Genomic DNA, 20,109 nt, shown 5'->3' on the forward strand with positions numbered 1-20,109 from the left:
TGAAACTAGGCAGATGGAAAAACCTGGTGAGTGAAGCCAAGTGAAAATCCCTAGTGAGTGAAGCTAGGTAAAAATCTCTAGTGAGTGAAACTAAGCAGATGAAAATTCTGGTAAGTGAAGCCTAGTGAAAATCCCTAGTGAGTGAAACTAAACTGATGAAAAATTCTGGTGAGTAATGCTAGGTGAAAAGCCCTAGTGAGTGAAACTAGACAGATGAAAATCCTAGTGAGTGAAGATAGGTAATGAAAAGTCATAGTGAATGAAGCTAAGTGAAAAGCCCTAGTGAGTGAAGCTAGACAGTGAGGAAGTCCTAGTGAGTGAAGCTAGGTAATAAAAAATCTTGGTGAGTGAAGCCAGGTGAAAAGCCCTAGTGAATGAAGTTAGGCAGAGAGGAAGTCTTGGTGAGTGAAGCCGGATAGTTAAAAATTCAGGTGGTTCAAAGGTTAACCGGACACCTGGTGATTGGAAGTCCAAGTGGGTCAAGGCTGACCGGACACTTGGCATGAGGAGAAAAGTTCAAGTGGGTCAAAGGATTAACCAGACACTTAGTAAATAAGTCCCAACAGGTCAAGGGTGATCGGATGTTAGGCAATGATGAGTCCTAATAGGTCACGGTTGACCAGATGTTGGGCAAGGAACCCTAGACTTAGTTTTGGAATTTAAGGTTTGGTAATCGATTAGGCTAATCGATTATCACAACTTATGTGATTATGCTAATCGCTTAAGTCGTTTGATCACAAAAATAGAAAGGGCCATAATCGATTAGGTTAATCAATTACAACATGCTTAATCGATTAGGGTAATCGATTAAGCAATTTTCGCGAGTACATAGAGAGCTTTCTAATCGATTAGCATAATCGATTAGGAAGACTTAATTGATTATGATAATCGATTAAGTAGTTTTCATGAGTGCATAAAGAGTTTCCTAATCGATTAGGCCAATCGATTGGAAGGCTTAATCGATTAAGCTTAAGAAAAATAGTCGTTATACAGGTTGTTGACGTGGTAAGTGATTAAGGTGACTCTTAATCGATTATGACGCTAACGGTAATCCGAGAAAAGGTGCTCACGTGCACTGTTGAACAAAACTCTTCACTCCATCTTCTTCGCCAATTCTTGGAAGCTTAGGGTTAAAGTATTGCTGCACTTCAAAACTTACAAGAGGCATTCACAAGCAATGAGAGATCAAGCAAGAAGGTTTTTCATTTGTATTTATGTATTTACTTTTTGTTTCAAGTTATATTTCTTGTTCTTGAGTTGTAGAGGTTTCTCCACCTCCGGATTGTTCCGAGAAGGAGTGTATTTCATAGTGGAGAGTGTGCTCGGCGTAGATTATTGGATTAGTTACTTCTTCTTAAGGTGGATACCAAATAAATCTATTTGTTAGCATAGCTTCGAGTCCATTCCGTTGCATATCATCATTGAAGCGAAGCAAGCAAGCTATTCACCCCCCCCCCCCCCCGTAGCTCCGAAATGTCCCAACACATGTTTCTTCGCTTTGTTTAAAGATCATTTTCTAAGCGGTCTTTGCTTTCCTCACCACCCCTTCTTCTTAGAGGTTTCTTGCTACTTTTGAATCTCCCTTTAATAGCCAGTGCCCAATTCCATCCAATTGCTATGTGAAATTGTGATTCTCTTCCAATTGTTTTGCCTCCCTATCAATTCTTGTATTTTCCACTATTTCTACTACTCTAAGAAAATCAAACAAGGGGTTTTCATCTGCCAGGCTCGGATGAAGGTCATCTTCTTTGATAAAATGCCCTTTTCAAATAAGGGATAAAAACTCTATTATATTTTTATTCAGACTGTTTCTCTCATTTCTTGGCTGACTGGGTCGTTGATGGATATGCCCCCACCACCGTAACTCGGGAATTTCTGAGTAGAACCTACATTTATGATGGTGGCTAGCATGGTTGGCTTGAAGTTTGCTTGAAGTTTAAAAATTTTAAAAATGGATTACATACTAGTGGGTTTTAAAAATACTATTTCTCTCACTACAATAAAATGCACAATTAAAAGTGGTTAAAAGTCTTAGGTTATTGACAGCATGCATATACACGTTGTGGAAAACACATGCAGCACACACTGTACACTACGGATATATTACATGCCGTGAATAATAATATCCATAGCATACAATGCATGCAGCAGAATGTATTTTCTATAACATGTATACTGTATACTGTTGATGTTCTTCTACAGCGTAGGTTTGCAAGCCGTTAAAATCAATTTCATTTGATTTCATTGATGAAAAATTAATTTCATTATAGATTAAAAAATCAATTTTAGACGACAACGATAAACCAAATTTTTTACAATAAATTATATCCTTTGATTGAATTTTATTGTCTTAATTGTTGTCCACTGCCATCGCTGTCAACATTGGAAATGCATCATTTCTGAAACTATAGCAATTCTGTTCAATATAGTACCCACCGTTCAAGCTAAACTACTAATAGCAAAAAGTGAGAATAGGAATGATAGAAGAACAAATATTTCAAAAGCAAGTATGACTAACCGCTAAGAACAAGCTACCCAAGAAGGAATATTATATCTATCTTCAAAATCCATTCTGCATCCAAATTTAGGGTCTATTTCTCCTCCCAGCTTCCATGAAGTCGAGAATTGTGCTTGTGTTTCTTGCGTAGCTCCCATCCTGATGTCCAGATGCAACAACTACACTTTCAACCTCAGAAGGCCTTGTGCGCAAGGAGCTGGCAGCAAATGCCTACAATGGCGCATTGCCTCTGGCATCAGATAGTCAGACACTGCTTGCAAGTACGCATGGGGCAACCAACCTGCACAGCCACAAGGCTAAATTATCACTTGACCTGAACTAGGAAATTAAGAAACTGAACAGCAGTCAGTACCTTGTAGGTTGTATGGGGGAGGGAAAAATTACAGGTAACAAAATGAAGCTACGACCAATCCTGCACAAGTGTAAACATGTTAATTAAAAAAGAAGTCACAAAGAACTTTGGCATGTAATTGAGGCTCTCGATGACCAATTGGGTTCTGAAACAAACCTAGGAAACCCCTGTTAGACCCTTGGTGGACGGCTAGAGGGGGTTGAATAGCCCTGCAAAAATAAAATGAACCTTCCTCGAACTTTACAGCGTAATAACAATCAACACTTGCATAAATAAAATTAAAGACTAAAAGGAAGAGAAGTAAAAGAGTTACTTGGTTACAACCGGGGAGATTGTTAATCCAAAGAATATGAAAAGCTCAGTAAACTCTCCTTCAGGTGGAGAAACCTCTTACAGCAGTTGAAACACTCAATTACAGAACAAAATCAAGAAGGATCAATCACAAGTGTTGTGTTCTATTTCCTAGGTCCAAGGGTCTTTTTATAACCCTTGAAAAATCTTATCCTAGGCTAGAAGACGCCTCCAACAGGTTGGAAGGCGCCTCTAGCGAGGCAACAAAGGATAAGGATAAAATTTTATCCTTTGTCCAAGTGATTGAAGACGCCTTCCATGAAGTGTTAAAGGCGCCTTCCATGAAGGCTTGAAGGTACCTTCCACCAGAAGGTTGCGAGGGTGTCTTCAATTCATTGAAGGCGCCTTCAGCAGCTACTACTGAGCTCCAAACTTCTCCTTTGACTCTTCCGCTGCTCCGCTCGCTTGAGTGATTTCGACCAATCAGAATAGGGCTCACCTGAACTCATTTTCTAACCTTCTCATCAAGCAGTCTTGCTCCCAACTTCTCGTCCCTCGGACTGCCGCGCACATTCTTCTCATCTATCGGTTTACTCTTCAACAACACCTCGTCCTTCGAACGCACCGAGCCCGTTGGCTCTCTCTCGTGCCATCCTTCTCGCTAGCTGCGTCTCTCGCTTGACTTTCTATGCTCCTAAGCTCTTGCACAGTTAAACACAAGGGTTAAATACCAACAGGACCTAACCTGACTTGGTTGATCATATCAAAACTACCTTATGGTACTAGCAACCTCTTACAAATACGTCTTGCCAATGATGCCAATAATCATCCACTCAGGAAATCGGCATGAGTGCTGCAACGAGCAGAGGAAGAAACACAATGCACAACTTTGCAACGTGGCATCTGCCATCAAAAGTCTTAATATTTCTTGCTAGGGACCATGATAGGAAACTAAGACAAATGGTTAACTTTATTAACATTGAATTCTCTAATTTTTATCAAGCACGACAGAAAAAACTTTGGTAACTCATGTACGTATTTTCCTCCAAGTTTGGATGTTTGTATTTTCTACCTGCAAGTGTGAATTCAAGTTCCCATAGGTATTGGTCCAAATTATAATCAGCCCTGAATGTCCTCATGCCAAAATATTCAAAATTTGTCAAAATGTCATAGTAAATAGGTCTTATAAATTCTAGAAAATAAATACAATACAATATCTATTATTGGAAAATATGTTTACTATTAGAAATAATGCTAATAAGATGACTAGTTAGAAGTAGTGCTAATGTCGGTCCTAGAAAGAAGCTTAAGCGGACACCTAACATAGAGATTTTGTGATCCCCTATATACAATCGGCTTCAGTATGCAGGACTAGATATGCAGTCTATAAGATCATATACGTAGACATCACAACAAACTGAGGTTGTGGTTTATCGAAATTAGCTTGAGCTTAAAAACAAATCAAATGAAATTGCCAATATTACTTGCCCTAGCCAGTAAATCCTAACAATGTTTCTGTTGTCTTTTCTTCTCATAGGATTAGTTTTCATGATTGTAAAACACTTTCAAATAAATCTTAATTGTACTTACTGCATTATAAGGTGTTACCTTGAAAACATTTTAGCACCACATAGAGCTCAATAGTAAGATAAAAATAACATCTTTATAACCATCACTGAAGAGTTAGGAAGCACAACAAGTAGTTGTTTCTGTTGAATGCTGAAATTTGAGACATGTGAACTATCGAGTTTTCATGTTTAGCATCCTAAAAATTCCATAGTTTCTATATAATGATAAGATAGTAAGATTGTCTGGTTCAATGGATTGTCATTCATTCCCATGTAAAAAATGAGGATGTAAAATATTGAACTCAATCTATAGCATACAAAGTTAACTATGGAAACACTCCCAAAGCCGACAAGAACTCAATAGGTTCAAGTATGAAGATCAATATACAAAAGCGACTGTCATTAATCAGGCAAACTATGTATAAAGAGAAGATCAAATATCTATAAGATTAGCATTTCCTGATAGAATTTGAAGTTTGGGCGGTAATAAGATGAATGCTAGCTAAAGAGGAAGTTCACCTACAAAAACAATGCTATGTTTATTTCATCCTGCTCCAAAAGACTAAATGGTTCACAATTTAGAGAAATGCTAGGAAATTAAAAGAAGGAAAAAGAGAGTAATCAACAAATCCAAATCACAACAAAAATATCCAAAATAACACTGAACAAGAGAAAATTGAAAATAATCAGAATAACATCTTAATCATGCTCATATCAGATTCGACATCATTCACAGTGTTTCACAAGATGCGAACAACAATTGGATTCAATTGTCATACCCTCTTCATATTCGTGGCAATAAATTCCCATGGTGAATTCGGCTTGTTATCCGATGAATCAATGTGTTGAAAACAAAATGCAAAATTGAATCTTTAGCAGCTCCAAGCCAAACCTAGCAAAAAAAAATTGTATATCCATATAATAGATCTTGTGATTTCTAAAGGCTCATATAGTTCAGGGTTGTGGAGAAGGATCTTGTGATAGTAGAAGCGGACGAAGAAAGCTGGAAGAAATCCAAGACATTAGGAATCCACAAAGAGCTCGCGAGACAAAATCAAAGAAGGCAAACCCTACTGGCAATGACGGACGCAGCACCCGACAAATCTCCAAGAGGCACTTGGTCGCAAGACGCGAGAACATGATGGGCAATCGGTGCAAAAGGGTTCTCAGTGATTCCACAAATTAGAGAGAGAGAAGAGAGTACTCACGCCCTTTCTGGCTATGTTATTATTGTCGACGATTCGGTTCTAGGCGGCGTGGCGGTCTGCGATGGGAGGTGAGAAGGGTGACGAGTTGCATGGGCGAAGGGTTAGGTCTTTTTCTTTTTCCGTTCTTTTCTCATTTAGGAAATAGCGTGTATGTTTGCGTGTGCGCGCGCGCGCGTGCGGTTATTAAATATTATGATATATATTTATTTTGTGGTAAATTATTAATGGCGCACATATAAGTCCATGCCATAGCAAGGAGAAAATTATGATTTTAATCCTATAATTTATGTTTTTTTCAATTTTTATCCTGCTAAGAATTAATTTACACTTTTAGTCTCGTAACTTGTAATATTTTCAATTTTAATCTTTTTTTAAAATTAAAATTTTTAATTGGTAATCGTTTAGTTAGCGGTCATTGATTGCTTACGTGGAAAAAAATACTGAGAAAAATAAAACGCCACTTCTCCCTAGCCAGTCAGCATTTCACATGAAAAAAAAATGCGGAACCTAAACCTACACTAATCCTTCTCCTACACCGATCTCCATTCTCCCTTCTCCGCCTCTCAATCGCCTTTCCACCACCCCGCGACGCCGCCTTCCCACCGACCCCCGCAAGCTCTAGCGCCAATTGTGCTCTCCTTCCTTACTTCTGCCATTCTCCCTTCTCCTCCTCTCAATCACCCTTCCCCCCACACCACCTCCCCATTGACCGTGCTCGAGCGCCGATCATGCTCTCCTTCCCTGTCTCTGCCTTCTTCCTTCTCCTCCTAACGAAAGGCCCTTTTCTTCCACCGGCCCCGTCGATGTCTCAACCTTCCGCCGCTGTAGCCTCCCCATCGACATTCGCAGGCTCCACTCCAGCGCTAGCTATGGTTGCTGCGGGGTCGGCCTTTGTGCGACTCCCATAGGCTTAAGGGAAAGAATGAGAGAATTGGCATGGAATAGAGGAGATTTGGGTTGGTGGATTGAAGGATGGGAGCCGGTAAGGAGTACAGAAGAAGAGGAGGGGCAAGAGGAGAACAGACAACAGAGATGCTGTCGCTGCAATAGCTATAATTTTTTTTTCAGAGTTGTTGTTGGTGGTCTTGGCACAGCGGTTTGATCTTTGGCGTGTACCATTTGTTGTCACATCTACTCATGATTATTAATATAATTCTGCATTCTCTTGATTTTGTTCCTCTTGTTATTTCATCTCCCTCTTGTTTGAATTGCAAGTTTTATGGAAGAATTTTGATCATTTCATCGATCTTTTATTTTTTTTAGGAAAAAGAAAAAACAAAGTTCAATTAGGTTGGCTACACTGAACTTAATCCAGCTACAAAAGGCACTAAGTTCCTAAAAAATCAAGTTCAATCTTTTCCTCAATCTTGTTTCGAGTATAGTTAATTATAATAATAAGCTATGTGTTGTCTCGATCAAAGAGATTGGATGACCATAACTTGAGCAATAGTCTATAAAGATTAACAAAACATTACCTCTTCGACCATAATGACATAAACAAACAGATTAGTAAATAATACATACAAATACAGAAACAAACAAAACATATACAGAAAGACATGAAACAAAATAGAACAACAGATACAGAAACTCATTTATCCACCTAACATAATAAACAAATAGTAGTTAAAAAGGGATGAAACAAACATATACACAAAAATCACATAGATATAGAAGGGATGAAACAAATAGAAACACACAAATCATATCATTGAAAAATATAAGAGAGAAACCATAATTCATGTACTAAACAAAATAACTATAACTGAAACAATATTTCATAATTCATGTACTAAACAAAATTTTGCCAAAAGGCAACCAAAAAGTTCACACTTCATTCGCCTTCGCTTATGAGGATCCTTTCTTTTCTTCTTTTTAGCTCCCAATCCACATTCATTTTTAGATACCAAAGTATTTATGCTGGACATTATCATGAATTTCTTCCCTCCTTCTTGTACAATTGACTTGCATGGTTCAACACTTTGTATGTAGGTTCTTCTAAAAAATGGTGTAGGTACCCTTACATTGGCCATATTTGAGGGAATTTGACAATGTTTAAACTGCTCATACATAGATAAGGGAGTTGTAGACCTCGATGGGGGCATTGGTGTAGTTTGTTGAGCCATTGGTTGAGACATATTGTTGTCTTTCCCCTGTGACAAGTGATTTTTTTAGATAAAATATTTCTATAGGAAAATACACTACTAAACACAAAATAAAACATTAGCTTAAACTACTATTGTCATGATAGATATTTGATTTCTTTAAAACATTTTCTCCAACGGTATTGACATCAAACCTCGCATTCCTCCTCACCTGAAACAACATTACTAAGAAAAATTACTATAGGAAAATAATAATAGAAAAGTTACTATAGAAACACATACCTGTAACTTTGATGGTGGTTGACTTATAAGCTTTTCAATCAACTGACTTAAAGGATGTTCTTGTGACTGTTCGATTTATTTAGATTTCGCTAGCCTTATTGGTTTAGATTGAGTACAACCTTTTTTTATTGTGGACCTTGACACCACAAATGCTACATGTCACTATTCGTTGCTGCCTCCTCATTTCGTGATCATTTTTTACTGTCTTTATTTTGCTTTTTCATTTTGTCTTTATTATTTCAGCTTTGTCTCTTTCCATTCTTCTTGCTCATTTGGGCCTTCCCACATGTCTCCCAAAGTTTAGTGGAAGTACTAGAATAACTCCTGTTGGTTTCCATTCACTCCTACCATTTAGTGGCATCACTATAGGAGAATAGACTTGTTTGTATGTGGCTAAACTATAGCATTTATGCACGTAATCGAAATAATCCAATCATTGAGCTAAAATAGCAGATAAAGCATGGTTGCATGGAATTCCACTCAAATCTCATTTCCTACAACCACATGCCCATTCTTTTAGGTCTACACTGTACTTACTGCCATCATAGCATGAAACTTAGTAATAAAAGTTATCTGCTTTAATTGGCATGCAATCCCCAGTCTTTGTCAAATTCTTCTTGATTAGTTTTCTTATTCAAGGACAAAACAATACTTCCCACTTTTCTTCGGCCCTATCCTTGTTAACTTGCATTCTCGTCATGAAGTATTCAACAAGCCATTCAAGCATTGACAATATGACCTTCTCCCTTGCATCCAAAATACTGTTGTTAAAAGATTCACAACAATTATTCAATAAAAAGGCACATATAGAGTTGGTTGTGAAGTGTGATCTACTCCAATGCATTGGAGGCTTGTCATTGAACCAATCAGTAGCGCTTGAATCAATATCCCTCATTTCTGTCATTTTTTCCATGAATTCATTCACTGTTGTAGTTGTGCCACATTTCCACAATGCATTTTTAAATGCTTCACCTCTAAACCAAGTCGTTTTAAAATTCCCATGCAAGTGCCTAAGACAAAACCTATGGTTAGCCTTTGGAAATACTTCATTGAATACTTGGATCAACCCTTTTTGCTTGTCAGACATGAATGCCCATTCATAATCCTTTTCAATATTCAAATCTAATTTCAACAAACTCAAAAACCAGCCCCATGTCTCACATGACTCATTATTCACAATGGCAATAGCAATTGGGAAGTTACTATTATTTAGATCAATTCCTACAGTTGATAGTAACACCCCACCATGTGGTCCCTTCAAATGAGACCCATTGACCCCAATAAAATGCCTACATCCTAACAAAAATCCAACTTTCAATATATACAAACACATATGAAGCCTGTCAAACCTATTTTCGTCGGTCGCATCATTAGTGCCAATCACAACAGTGCTCCCAGGGTTCGATCTCTTCACCTCATTTGCGAAATCCCAAATCAGTGCATACTGCTCATAAGTTTGTCCTTCAACTAATTGAGTTGCTTTTGCTTTTGCTTTTGCTTTTGCTTTTGCCCTATAAATTTGAGACTTTGAAACGATGCATCTAACGTCTTCCATAACATCAGTTCTAAAGCCTTTCATATTTCTTTTCGGGTATGATTTGATCTTACTCATATACTTTTTAGACAACCAAGTTGATTTCAGATTTTTCACATACAAATTCATCACACATGTGTGTTCAGGTACATACTTCCTGATTTGAAAAGTGTATTCTCCACTAAGCTTCAATGCATGAAGCTTCCACTTACACTCCTCAGCAGCACACTTAGCATATACTTTGATCTTGCCATTTTTGGTAATGCTAACACTTCTTCTATTTTTATAGCATGTGAGTGTATTACATCTCTCAATTCCTTCTTGTTGCTAAACATCATTCCCAACTCAAAATTTGGATCATATTGTTGTACACAATTAAAAGAAGGAAATAGCTCATTTGCATCATTTTCTATATTCAATCCATCTTCACTTTTCCTATATTCATCCTCACTATCAATTAAATGCTCCTCAGTTGAATCTAGGGATGTAAACAAGCCGAACCGAGCCGAACAATATTAGGCTCGAGCTCGGCTCGTTTAAGTTATATTCGGGCTCGAGCTCTGCTCGAGCTCGAATCAAACTTTTATTACAAGGATTGAGCTCAGCTCGATTTGGAATTATCAAGCTCGCAAACAGTTCGAGCTTAGTTCCTTATTAGCTCGATTATCATAGTTAACGAGCTTAATTAGTTAAGCGAGTTCGGGCTCATTTTAGAGCTTATTTTTTTGGCTTGTTTTAAAGCTCGTTTTAAGGTTCATTTTTTGGCTCGATTTAAGGCTCGTTTTTTGGCTCGTGAGCCTACAAACGAACATGTTCGCAAGTTCATGAGCCGAATATCCTTAAGCTCGAGCTCGGCTCGATAAAACTGTCGAGCTCGAAATCAAGCTCGAGCTCGGCTCGATAAGATAAACGAACGAACTTGAACGAGCTTTTTATCGAACCGAGCTCCGAATAACTCGCGAACCATTTGGTTCATTTACATCCCTAGCTGAATCCTTGGCCATGTATATTTTTAGGGCACCTTCCGAGCAATTATTTTTCTTGCACCACTCACTATTAAAATTCACATTAGCATTGTACTGATCATTATCATCATCATTTGTGCTTTCAACGCTTCCATTTTCATTCTCTAAACTAATATTCTCTTCCACTGCATAGTCACTTTCTTCACTCAAGTCCTCGTGCATTTGATCTTCATTAGGTGCATATGGAAAGAAAGTTAGTACACTACACCATTCTAAATAAATAAAAATACACAGAAGAGAAAAAAAATTACACTAAGCTCAAGCTTCCATCAGATTAGACATAGTAAAATAATTGTCCTTCTCATATATTTATTTTTTTTTGCCAAAAGTCCCGATCCATATGTAAATAGAGGTTTCCAACCAATCAAGCAAGTTAACAATTCTATTTGACACAACTACTAGGTTTGTAGAAGTGGGTGATGTTTGAGCCTAATTACTCAAATTTTACCTTCATTTTAATTGGTGGATGGAAAATCATCCATAAAATAAACAAGAAAAATTATCACAGGCAGAAAAGGAGAGGAGATACCGTCGAGGGAAAGGGAGATCGAACACATCGATCCTACTGTGAACACCACTGCCAGGTCGCACGGAAGCCGACCCTGCAGCAATCGAAGTTGGCGGTGGAGTGGAGCCTGCGAGCATCGGTGGGGAGGTGGCGGAAGGTCGGGACATCGACGGGGCCAGTGGAAGAAAAGGGCCTTCTGTTAGGAGGAGAAGGAAGAAGGATCCTGCGAGGGTCGGTGGGGAGGTGGTGTCTGAGGGGGAGGGGGGGGGGGCAATTGAGAGGAGGAGAAGGGAGAATGGAGATCGGCATAGGAGGAGTAGGGTTGTAAATGAACCAAACGTTCATGAACAAGCTTGGTGTTCGACTTGGTAAAAGCTTGTTTATGTTCGTTCAATATACATAAGATTAATTAAATAAACAAGTTCGTGAACAATGTTCGTGAACAACGTTCGTGAACAATGTTCATGAACAATGTTCACGAACCATATTCATTAATAAAACTCTTTTCAATATGCTAAATAAATAATAAAATAAATAAATTTAAATTATCAAGCTCAATAATTAATCAAACAACTAAAATGTTTCAAACAATCAAACAAGTTTGAATTGAGAGCTTGATAACATCTAAACGAACCAAGCTCGAACCAAGCACAAGCCAAGCTCGAACCAAGCTCTAACCAAGCTTGAATTGAGAGCTTGATAACATCTAAATGAACCAAGCTCAAACGAAGCTTCAAACAAGCTCAAACTCATAAAAAATAAACCAAGCCAAATTTGAACACTCATTTCAAAAGCTTGGTTCATTTTAAGTTTGACTCGGCTTGGTTATCTTATCAAATAAGCTTGAACATCCCAAATCTTGGCTCAACTCGGCTTGTTTACAGCCCTAAGGAGGAGGATCAGCATAGGTTTAAGTTCGACATTCTTTTTCATGTGAAATGCTGACTAGTTAGGGAGAAGCGCCGTTTTATTTTTCTCAGTATTTTTTTCCATGTAAGCAATTAATGATTGTCAACTAAGTGATTACCGGTTTAAAATTTTAATTTTAAAAAAAGATTAAAATTGAAAAATATTACAAGTTACGGGACTAAAAGTGTAAATGAACTTTTAACAGGACGAAAATTGGAAAAAACGCAAGTTACAGGACCAAAATCATAATTTTCTCCCATAGAAAGTAGTATCTACAACACGCCATTGTTTTTGTCAGGTGCAATAATATTAACAGTGCACATATGTGTGCACGCCGTAGAAAGTAGTATTTGCAACGTACTTTTAATGCATGTTGTTGATGACGCGTTACGAAAAGTCATTTTTGTTGTAGTGTCTATTTTTAAAAAAGATAAAAAAAAGGATAATTTAAAATCTCATAATGGATTGACTACGGGGTGGAATCAAGATTTGAGGGCAGGTCTCAAGAATATAAGGTTCATGGTCTCGGGACTATGGTGGTAAACAATGAAATGATTCCTTAAGTAATGTGAATTTGAATCTCACCCATGGTTCATTTACACTTTTTTATCATAATAGCGGATAGAAAATTTCAATAAGACTGAACTGATCATCTTCAATAGAAATATTATACTAGAAATAATATATCGGTAGGAGCCTCCTAGTACTCTCAAATTTTAATTTCACAATCAAAATAATATACAGTGAGTCTATGAAATTTAGATAACTTAATTAATATAATTTTAATATGATTTATTATTAAACTTAAGTTTATCATATTCATTCAATAATAATATCAAAATATATGTTTGAGACTCTTCAAATTTAATTTGACTATACCTAAAATTTTAAAATCTGATCATTGTACCATAGTTAATGAATTTTGAACAAAATTCATACATTATCCACATCATAATCAATCCACAGCAAAATTAATATACTCCTAAATTTTAATTATATATATATTTTTTATCTTTTTAAGGAGAGAATAATATTGTAGACAATTTTTAAAATTTAAAATACATTTAGTTGGCTCTGGCCTCTGTGTTAGATATAAGTGTTGTACATAAGGAGAGGAGCATTTTAGAAAAAAAAAATACACGATTTGATAAATATGAAAGTGTGAAGTGTTATTTAAATATCAATAAAAGTCAATACCTGGTTCAGTAAAATATGAGAATAATATGAATACATAACAATTTATAAAAGTTTTGACGTTGAGAATCAACAATACATGAATAAAATAAGATGAAAAGCGTCGTAACAATAGAACAAAATTGATGTCTCCATTTATGCCTGCCATTCCGAGCTTGGGCCCTTATTGGGCCTAAAAGAGCAAGTGAATGCTCAACTATTCCAATTTGATCATGTTGAATTTTTTTTTAATTGATACACGATATTCAAATTATATAGTCTACAATTGCCCCGGGCGATCACGTAGAAATTTTAGTTCCATGGAAAAACCTCATCGATTAAATACTTTTAGAATCCATCCTTTCTTTTATTTATCCTTATAGATCACTCCTCCCTCTGTCAAGTGTCAAGTACGTAATATTTGTCCATCTATTATTCTTGCAAAACAAAGAACAAATTGTACAGTTGCCAAACTCTTTAATTTCTCTCTTTATTAATCGATCTGCAAGCTCTCTAATTGGGTCCCCAGCAGCTGAGGTACATCACCTTCCTCAGCGACTCCTCCGACCGCTTGGCCTCCTCGCTGCTCCTCCCATCGCACATGGAGGAATGCATCCTCACGGCCTGAGACAGCGACCTCACGTTGCCCTTGGCGTGCTGCTGCAGCGACCTCATAGTGTAGTTCCACCTGCAAAGCCCTGCTTGATCCTTGAGCGCCTCCACTGCGCCCACGCAGGCGGCCACCAACACCGACGCTTTCTTCACTGTTGCCATGGCTCTAAGCTCTCGTAGCTCTCTGCTTTGCCTTCGAGTAGTGAAAACTAGTGGAGTGGTTTCGTTGTCAGGTTGGAAGCAGGCAGGGCGACGGAATTTGTAGGATGGAAGAAAAAGGCGAAGCACTTGGTTTTGGCATTCCACTCCGAGAAACAGGGGGCTGTTTTGCTTTTCCATGGGCCGGAACCAGTGGTTTCATGAAGCAACTTGAAGGAGCCGGAGTTTGAAGCCTAAACAATGGGAGCAAGCGCTGGTGGATAAAACAAACTCAGATAGCACAATCAATGAGCCCAAAACTATTAATTTTTATTTTCCTAAAGAAAAATCTTTATCCATTTTGTTTTTTATCAACTCCAAATTATATATATATATATAGATAGATAGATTTGATATGCTGGGCGACGCTTTGTGCGTGACCGTGAACGACGCGCAGACATGACGTTGCCAGCTCAATTTCCCTACAAATAAAATATTCATTTTATTCTCTCTCCCCTTCGGACCTTTGGTCAAAACTTCAACGGCAGAAATTACTCAAATTAAAATCTCCCTCCCCGCTCTCTCTCTCCCCATCGCTCCCACCGTCTCCCTCGCTACTCGCTCTCTCTCCCTCGCTCCCTCCATCTCCGACGTCCGTCCGACCGACCTCGCGCTCCCGCCGGGAAAGTTTAATATTAAAATCTCCCTCGCCGCTCGCTCTCCTCCTCGCTTGCTCGCTCCTTCAACGTCCTCCGTCGAAACTCGTCCCTCGTCCCTCGCGCTCCCAGCGAGAAGGTTTCTCCGACGTCTTCAATCGCACAGCTGCTGTGAGATCCTACCACCTCACTCCATTTTAATTTGTTAATCCACACTGCTATAACCTAGAAAAATTGGTCTATCATAATAGCTAAAATAATTGTATAAACATGCACTGCGCCTTTGCTTCGCTTCTAAACGTTACATCAACTACTTCGCAGGAAACCATTCTTGTAGCAGCTCATCTTGGATTGGTCGTTGTAGAAGGTCAGAAGGAATTATGCTACGACGTGGAAGGCCGACGGTTGCAACAACCGCCTACTCTACTTTGGACCTTCCTTTGCTGCAACAAGGTGTAGCAGCTACATGGAGAGGTAGCTGCTACAACGTGTAGCATTTAACTCTCCGTGTAGCTGCGACACCTTGTAGCAACTAACTTGGTAAGTCGTGTTTCTAGTAGCCCTATTTTCTAGCAGAGATTAACCCAGTAGCCATAGTTTTCATATTGTGTATATCAACTTGATTCAAAAATCATTTTTGCTCAGTCTTTCCGCTGCTTCAGCGCCTTTGCTTTGCTTTCCTGCTACACCTTGCGAATGACTACTTCGACCCATAACTGCTACACCTTGCAGCAACTATCTTAGTAAGTCATTTTTCTAGTAGAAATTAACCTAGTAGCCATATTTTTGTAGCAGTGTATCAACATGCTAAAAAAATAATTTTAAATTATTTCCGTTGCTGCAGCGCCTTTGCTTTGCTTTGTTTTGCTACCATGCTACACTTTGCGAATGGCTACTTCGACTATATAACAGCTACACTTTGTAGCAGCTACTTCGACTCATAATTGCTACACCTTGGAGTAGCTAACTCCCCATGTAGCTGCCACAACTTGGGCCAGCTAACTCATTTAGTCATTTTTTTAGAAGTCGTATTTCTGTAAAAAGATTAACCCTAAAAATATTTAATTGTCATGTCCATATTTAAACTTTCTTAAATAATGATTATAAATTTTTTTCGCTGCTGCAGCGCCTTTGCTTTGGTTTGCTGCGACGTGTTGTAGTAGTTATTTCGACTAATAACTACTACACCTTGTAGCAGCTACTTCGACTCATAACTACTACATCATGTAGCAGCTATATCCCTATGTAGCTGCCACAACTTGTGGCAGCTAACTCGGGAGGATATATGCTACAACGACATAACATCTCTTTCTTCGTTGACGCTTCACCAAGATGTAGACTCTGCATTTTTAACCAATAATTGATCATAGCAATTGTAGTTTTTTAGATAGATCAAGTAAATGAGGTTTCTTACATTTCGTTGTCGAAACAAATGCAGCACGGTGAAGCAGGTACTCGTCAAAAACTGCTACCGTTATAGCAACTAACAGTCCAAATAACATTTTCTTACCAATTACCCTTTTTACAAATACTGTGCAAATATATATAGTGTCCAATTACATTTTTACCCTCATCGAATAAAGTTTTAACCCCTATTACTCACCGTGTGACAAATATTTCAAAGGAATTTCATTAATAGTTGATCGGTGTCCCATGGAGTCTTCCTCAATCAACCTCACTGTGACGATTTGTTTCTCATCTAAAGCTACGCCTTCATCGTAAGTACTGTGGTAGGGTTTCTCATACAAAGCTTCGCCTCCATTGATAGGTTGAATCTTTAGGGTTTTGAACCATCATTAGCTGCTACAATTGGGTTTAATGTCTTTAGTTCGTTAATGATTGAGGGTTTTACTTTGAGCGAATCAAGGGTTTAAAAGACATGTTTATCTTTTCTGTCGCAGCTACTGTAGTTGAACTGCTATAATCTAGGTAAACCCTATTGATTGATACGTTGTGGTTAAACCCTACACCACGATTGGCTTCTCATTATTGTAGCAGCTACTTGACCCGAACTGCTACAACGTGATCAGTACCTATGTTGTATAATATACTAATCACGTTGTACTACCTAAGACAAAGAATAGACATTGTAATGTATCTAATTATGGTATAAAAATAACAATCTAATGTATCAGGTATACAGAAATAAATGGCGAGCCAAAGAACTGCTACGTCCTATGCATATCGCAAGAAAGTGCATTGGAAAAGTAACTACCCTCACTTCAAGGGGTTTATATCATCACTACACATAAATGACCGGCAGTTGGAGATGATCAATGAATCCCCATTTACTTGGGTAGTAGTCATGCCTGAAATTGTAAATATTCGAAGCCTTATTCAAAATATGTTTGACAATTGGGACGTGCAAGCCAGATACTTCATCTTTCATAATAAGAAGATTAGCTTCACTAGGAAAGATGTTTCATTGATTCGGGGATTTTCAGACCAAGGCGTTGAAGTAAATTTGCAACAGCATGCAGCCACCACCCCAAATAATCTTTATCCATTTTGTTTTTTTACCAACTCTAAATTAAATATATATATATATATTCGCTAGCGATATACGTTTATCGTAAATGCGTTTCTATTTTCTTCCACAAGTCAAAAATATTTAAAGATTATGCTTATAATGATGAAAAGGAGGTGGAAATCAAATTCCCCACAAGGCAGCTTTGAGCAGGAGATTCACGTATTGAAATATAAAAACTAACCCAGTAATTAAAACATTTCAACTCAGACTTCACTAGATTTCAATTTATGTACACAAGTATGGATAAAGTGCCTCGCCTAATATTTATTATCATGAGTTCTATGAATACCGGTGATCTTGTCCGGAAACAATGAGCCATGGATCACCGATGAATTAACATTGAAGTTAATTGAGAGCAAGACTTTGGCCGAAGAATTTTGAGAATCGCTTGTAAATATCAGCAAAGGGAGAAAGAAAATCATCAATAAATAGGTCAGGGAGGGGTCTGATTAGGAGGGGATCCAAAGTGTATCTTTTAAGTTGTTTTAATTCGTTATCCATTTATTAAATTTAGTTTACCTTTTTCTTAATTATATTTAATTTTTTTTCTAAATCTTAAGGAACTAAGTATTGTTGATTAATTTATCCTAAATGAAATAAATCTAGTTGGTTAATTTTTCTGTTTAGATTTTTTTTTAGGGTTTTAAGAGTTATATAGACCAATGCTTAGATGATGTTTAAGACAAATTTTTTGGATATTGAGCCAATTTGCTTCACTTAAGTCACGTTACGGCTACATCTCTTTTTTCTTCTATTTCCACTCTTATTTTCTCGAGAAGATTTTTAAACATAGCTTGAGTTACTTCTTAATTATTTTATTATTCTCTCTTATTTTCATATTAATCTTCATGCCCAAGAATAATCTATATTCTGCCCAACGTTAGTTGGTATCACAACTCAGTAAGATCCAATGGAGGGTTCTCGTGGACGTGGTCGTGGTCGCAATAGGCAGGTTCCAAATGAGGAAGCTCAACACTGTGGTCATAACATCCAGGATGTATTGATGATTGAGGATTTGCAGAAGCAAGTTGCATGGTTAACCCAACGTCTTACAGCACGGGATTTTGAAAATCGTAAGATCTATGATCGTAATTCTAAGTCTATTTTTGAGAATTCATATTGCCATCGTACTACGTACTAGGAACACCGTGCTCCAGAGGAACGATATGGGGACTTTGGTTTCTAGGTTGACATTCCTAATTTTTTTGGCACATTTTGAGCGGGAGGCTTCATTGATTTGATTAACGAAGTAGAGAGGAATTTCGAGTACAGGGAAGTACCTGAACATGTCAAAGTAAAATTGGTCGTTATCAAGTTCAAAAGTCAAGCCTTAGCATGGTGGGAGTAACTTCGGCGATTATGAGAGAGATAAGGTAAATCCAAAATTAACAATTGGGAACGATTAAAAAAAACTGATGGCAACCCACTTTCTTCCCTTTGGATACACGTAAATGTTGTTTCAACAATTCCATACGTTGAGACAAGGGGTTAGAACCGTCAACGACTATACGGAGGAATTTTATCAACTTATTGCTTGGAACGATCTATTCGAGACCGAGGTGCAGACGGTAATGCAATATTTGAGGGGATTATGACAACTCTTATAAGATTCCTTGAGGCTCAAGTCACTCTGGACTATTTTAGAGGTTTATCAGCAAGTCTTGACCGTTGAAAAATAGTTAAATAGAAGACCAACAAATAGAAGTGATCAAAACAATCGAGTTGTTCACCCTCAGGAGATACGCCCTTCCCAACAGCAACCACAAGGTAACCCTAAGACTTCTATCTGTTGGTGCAATCGACCTTCAAGGTTTTAATGCCTGACAAATATGTTTAATAGAGCTTGATCATGGGAAGTCCTAGTCATGACTAGGCAAGGGTGAGAAGTCAACCAAGTGACTAGTCCTAACTGCGGTTAGGCATGGAAAGTCCTAGTTGTAGGCTACGTAAGGGAAATCTTGGTAGATCGTGGAAGTCAGATGGATAGGTCTGGAGGACATGATCCCTGGGTAGCTGAATATTAACTCATAGTTGTAGGTTAGGGAAGGAAAATCTCGGTAGATCATGGAAGCCAGGTGGATAGGTCTGAAGGACCTGATCCCTGGGTAGCCGAATACTGAGTCTTAGTGAATGAAGCCAGGTGAAGAAAATCCTAGGGGGTGGTAACCTTAGGTTCTGGTGAGTAAAGTCAGATCGAGAAAATCCTAGGGGGAGATAATCTTAAGTAACGAGAAGTCTTAAAGGAGTGAACTCCAAGCAAGGTTGATCGGATGGTTTCCGGCCGACCGCGTTCGACCGGACCAGTGGATCTTGGTGATTCTAAGTTTAGTTTTACCATAGTATTCTGTATTACTATTATTTCTGCTGGCTAATGTAGTATTGCAAGAAAGGCCTTAGTGAATCAGGTGATCAGACACTGAGCATAGAAAGTCCAAACAAGCTTGGAGGACCAATGTTTGATAGGTAAGTTGAGGTAAGCAACTAGAGGAGAGACAGTGAGGTCGTATTCCTGAAAGGAACAAGCTAAGGTCACTAATCCAACTGAAGAAATCGAGAATGTTTCCAAGTTGAAATCAAGATATTTAAACTGTTTATTATTATTATTACTCATGCATTTATTATTACTGTACTAATATCTGTTTTATAGGATTATTATCTAACATTATTTTGCATGTTCGGCTTGATCGATCGATCGAACAG

General features: G+C 37.9%; 1 protein-coding gene across 1 annotated transcript; it reads right to left on the minus strand.

Moving 5' to 3' along the window:
* Positions 1-13,884: 13,884 nt before the first annotated feature.
* On the minus strand, positions 13,885-14,439 carry LOC122003943. The gene has a single exon (XM_042558905.1). It carries the CDS (start codon positions 14,422-14,424, stop codon positions 13,987-13,989), a length of 438 nt encoding a protein of 145 aa, XP_042414839.1. The 5' UTR covers positions 14,425-14,439; the 3' UTR covers positions 13,885-13,986.
* Positions 14,440-20,109: the final 5,670 nt, after the last annotated feature.

This window comes from Zingiber officinale, chromosome 7B, assembly GCF_018446385.1.
Source record: "Zingiber officinale cultivar Zhangliang chromosome 7B, Zo_v1.1, whole genome shotgun sequence".
In the NCBI taxonomy this organism is placed as follows: Eukaryota; Viridiplantae; Streptophyta; class Magnoliopsida; order Zingiberales; family Zingiberaceae; genus Zingiber; species Zingiber officinale.

Coding starts and splice junctions, on each gene's coding strand:
- LOC122003943 (XM_042558905.1), bottom strand. CDS start 14,424: ATGGAAAAGCAAAACAGCCCCCTGTTTCTCGGAGTGGAATGCCAAAAC.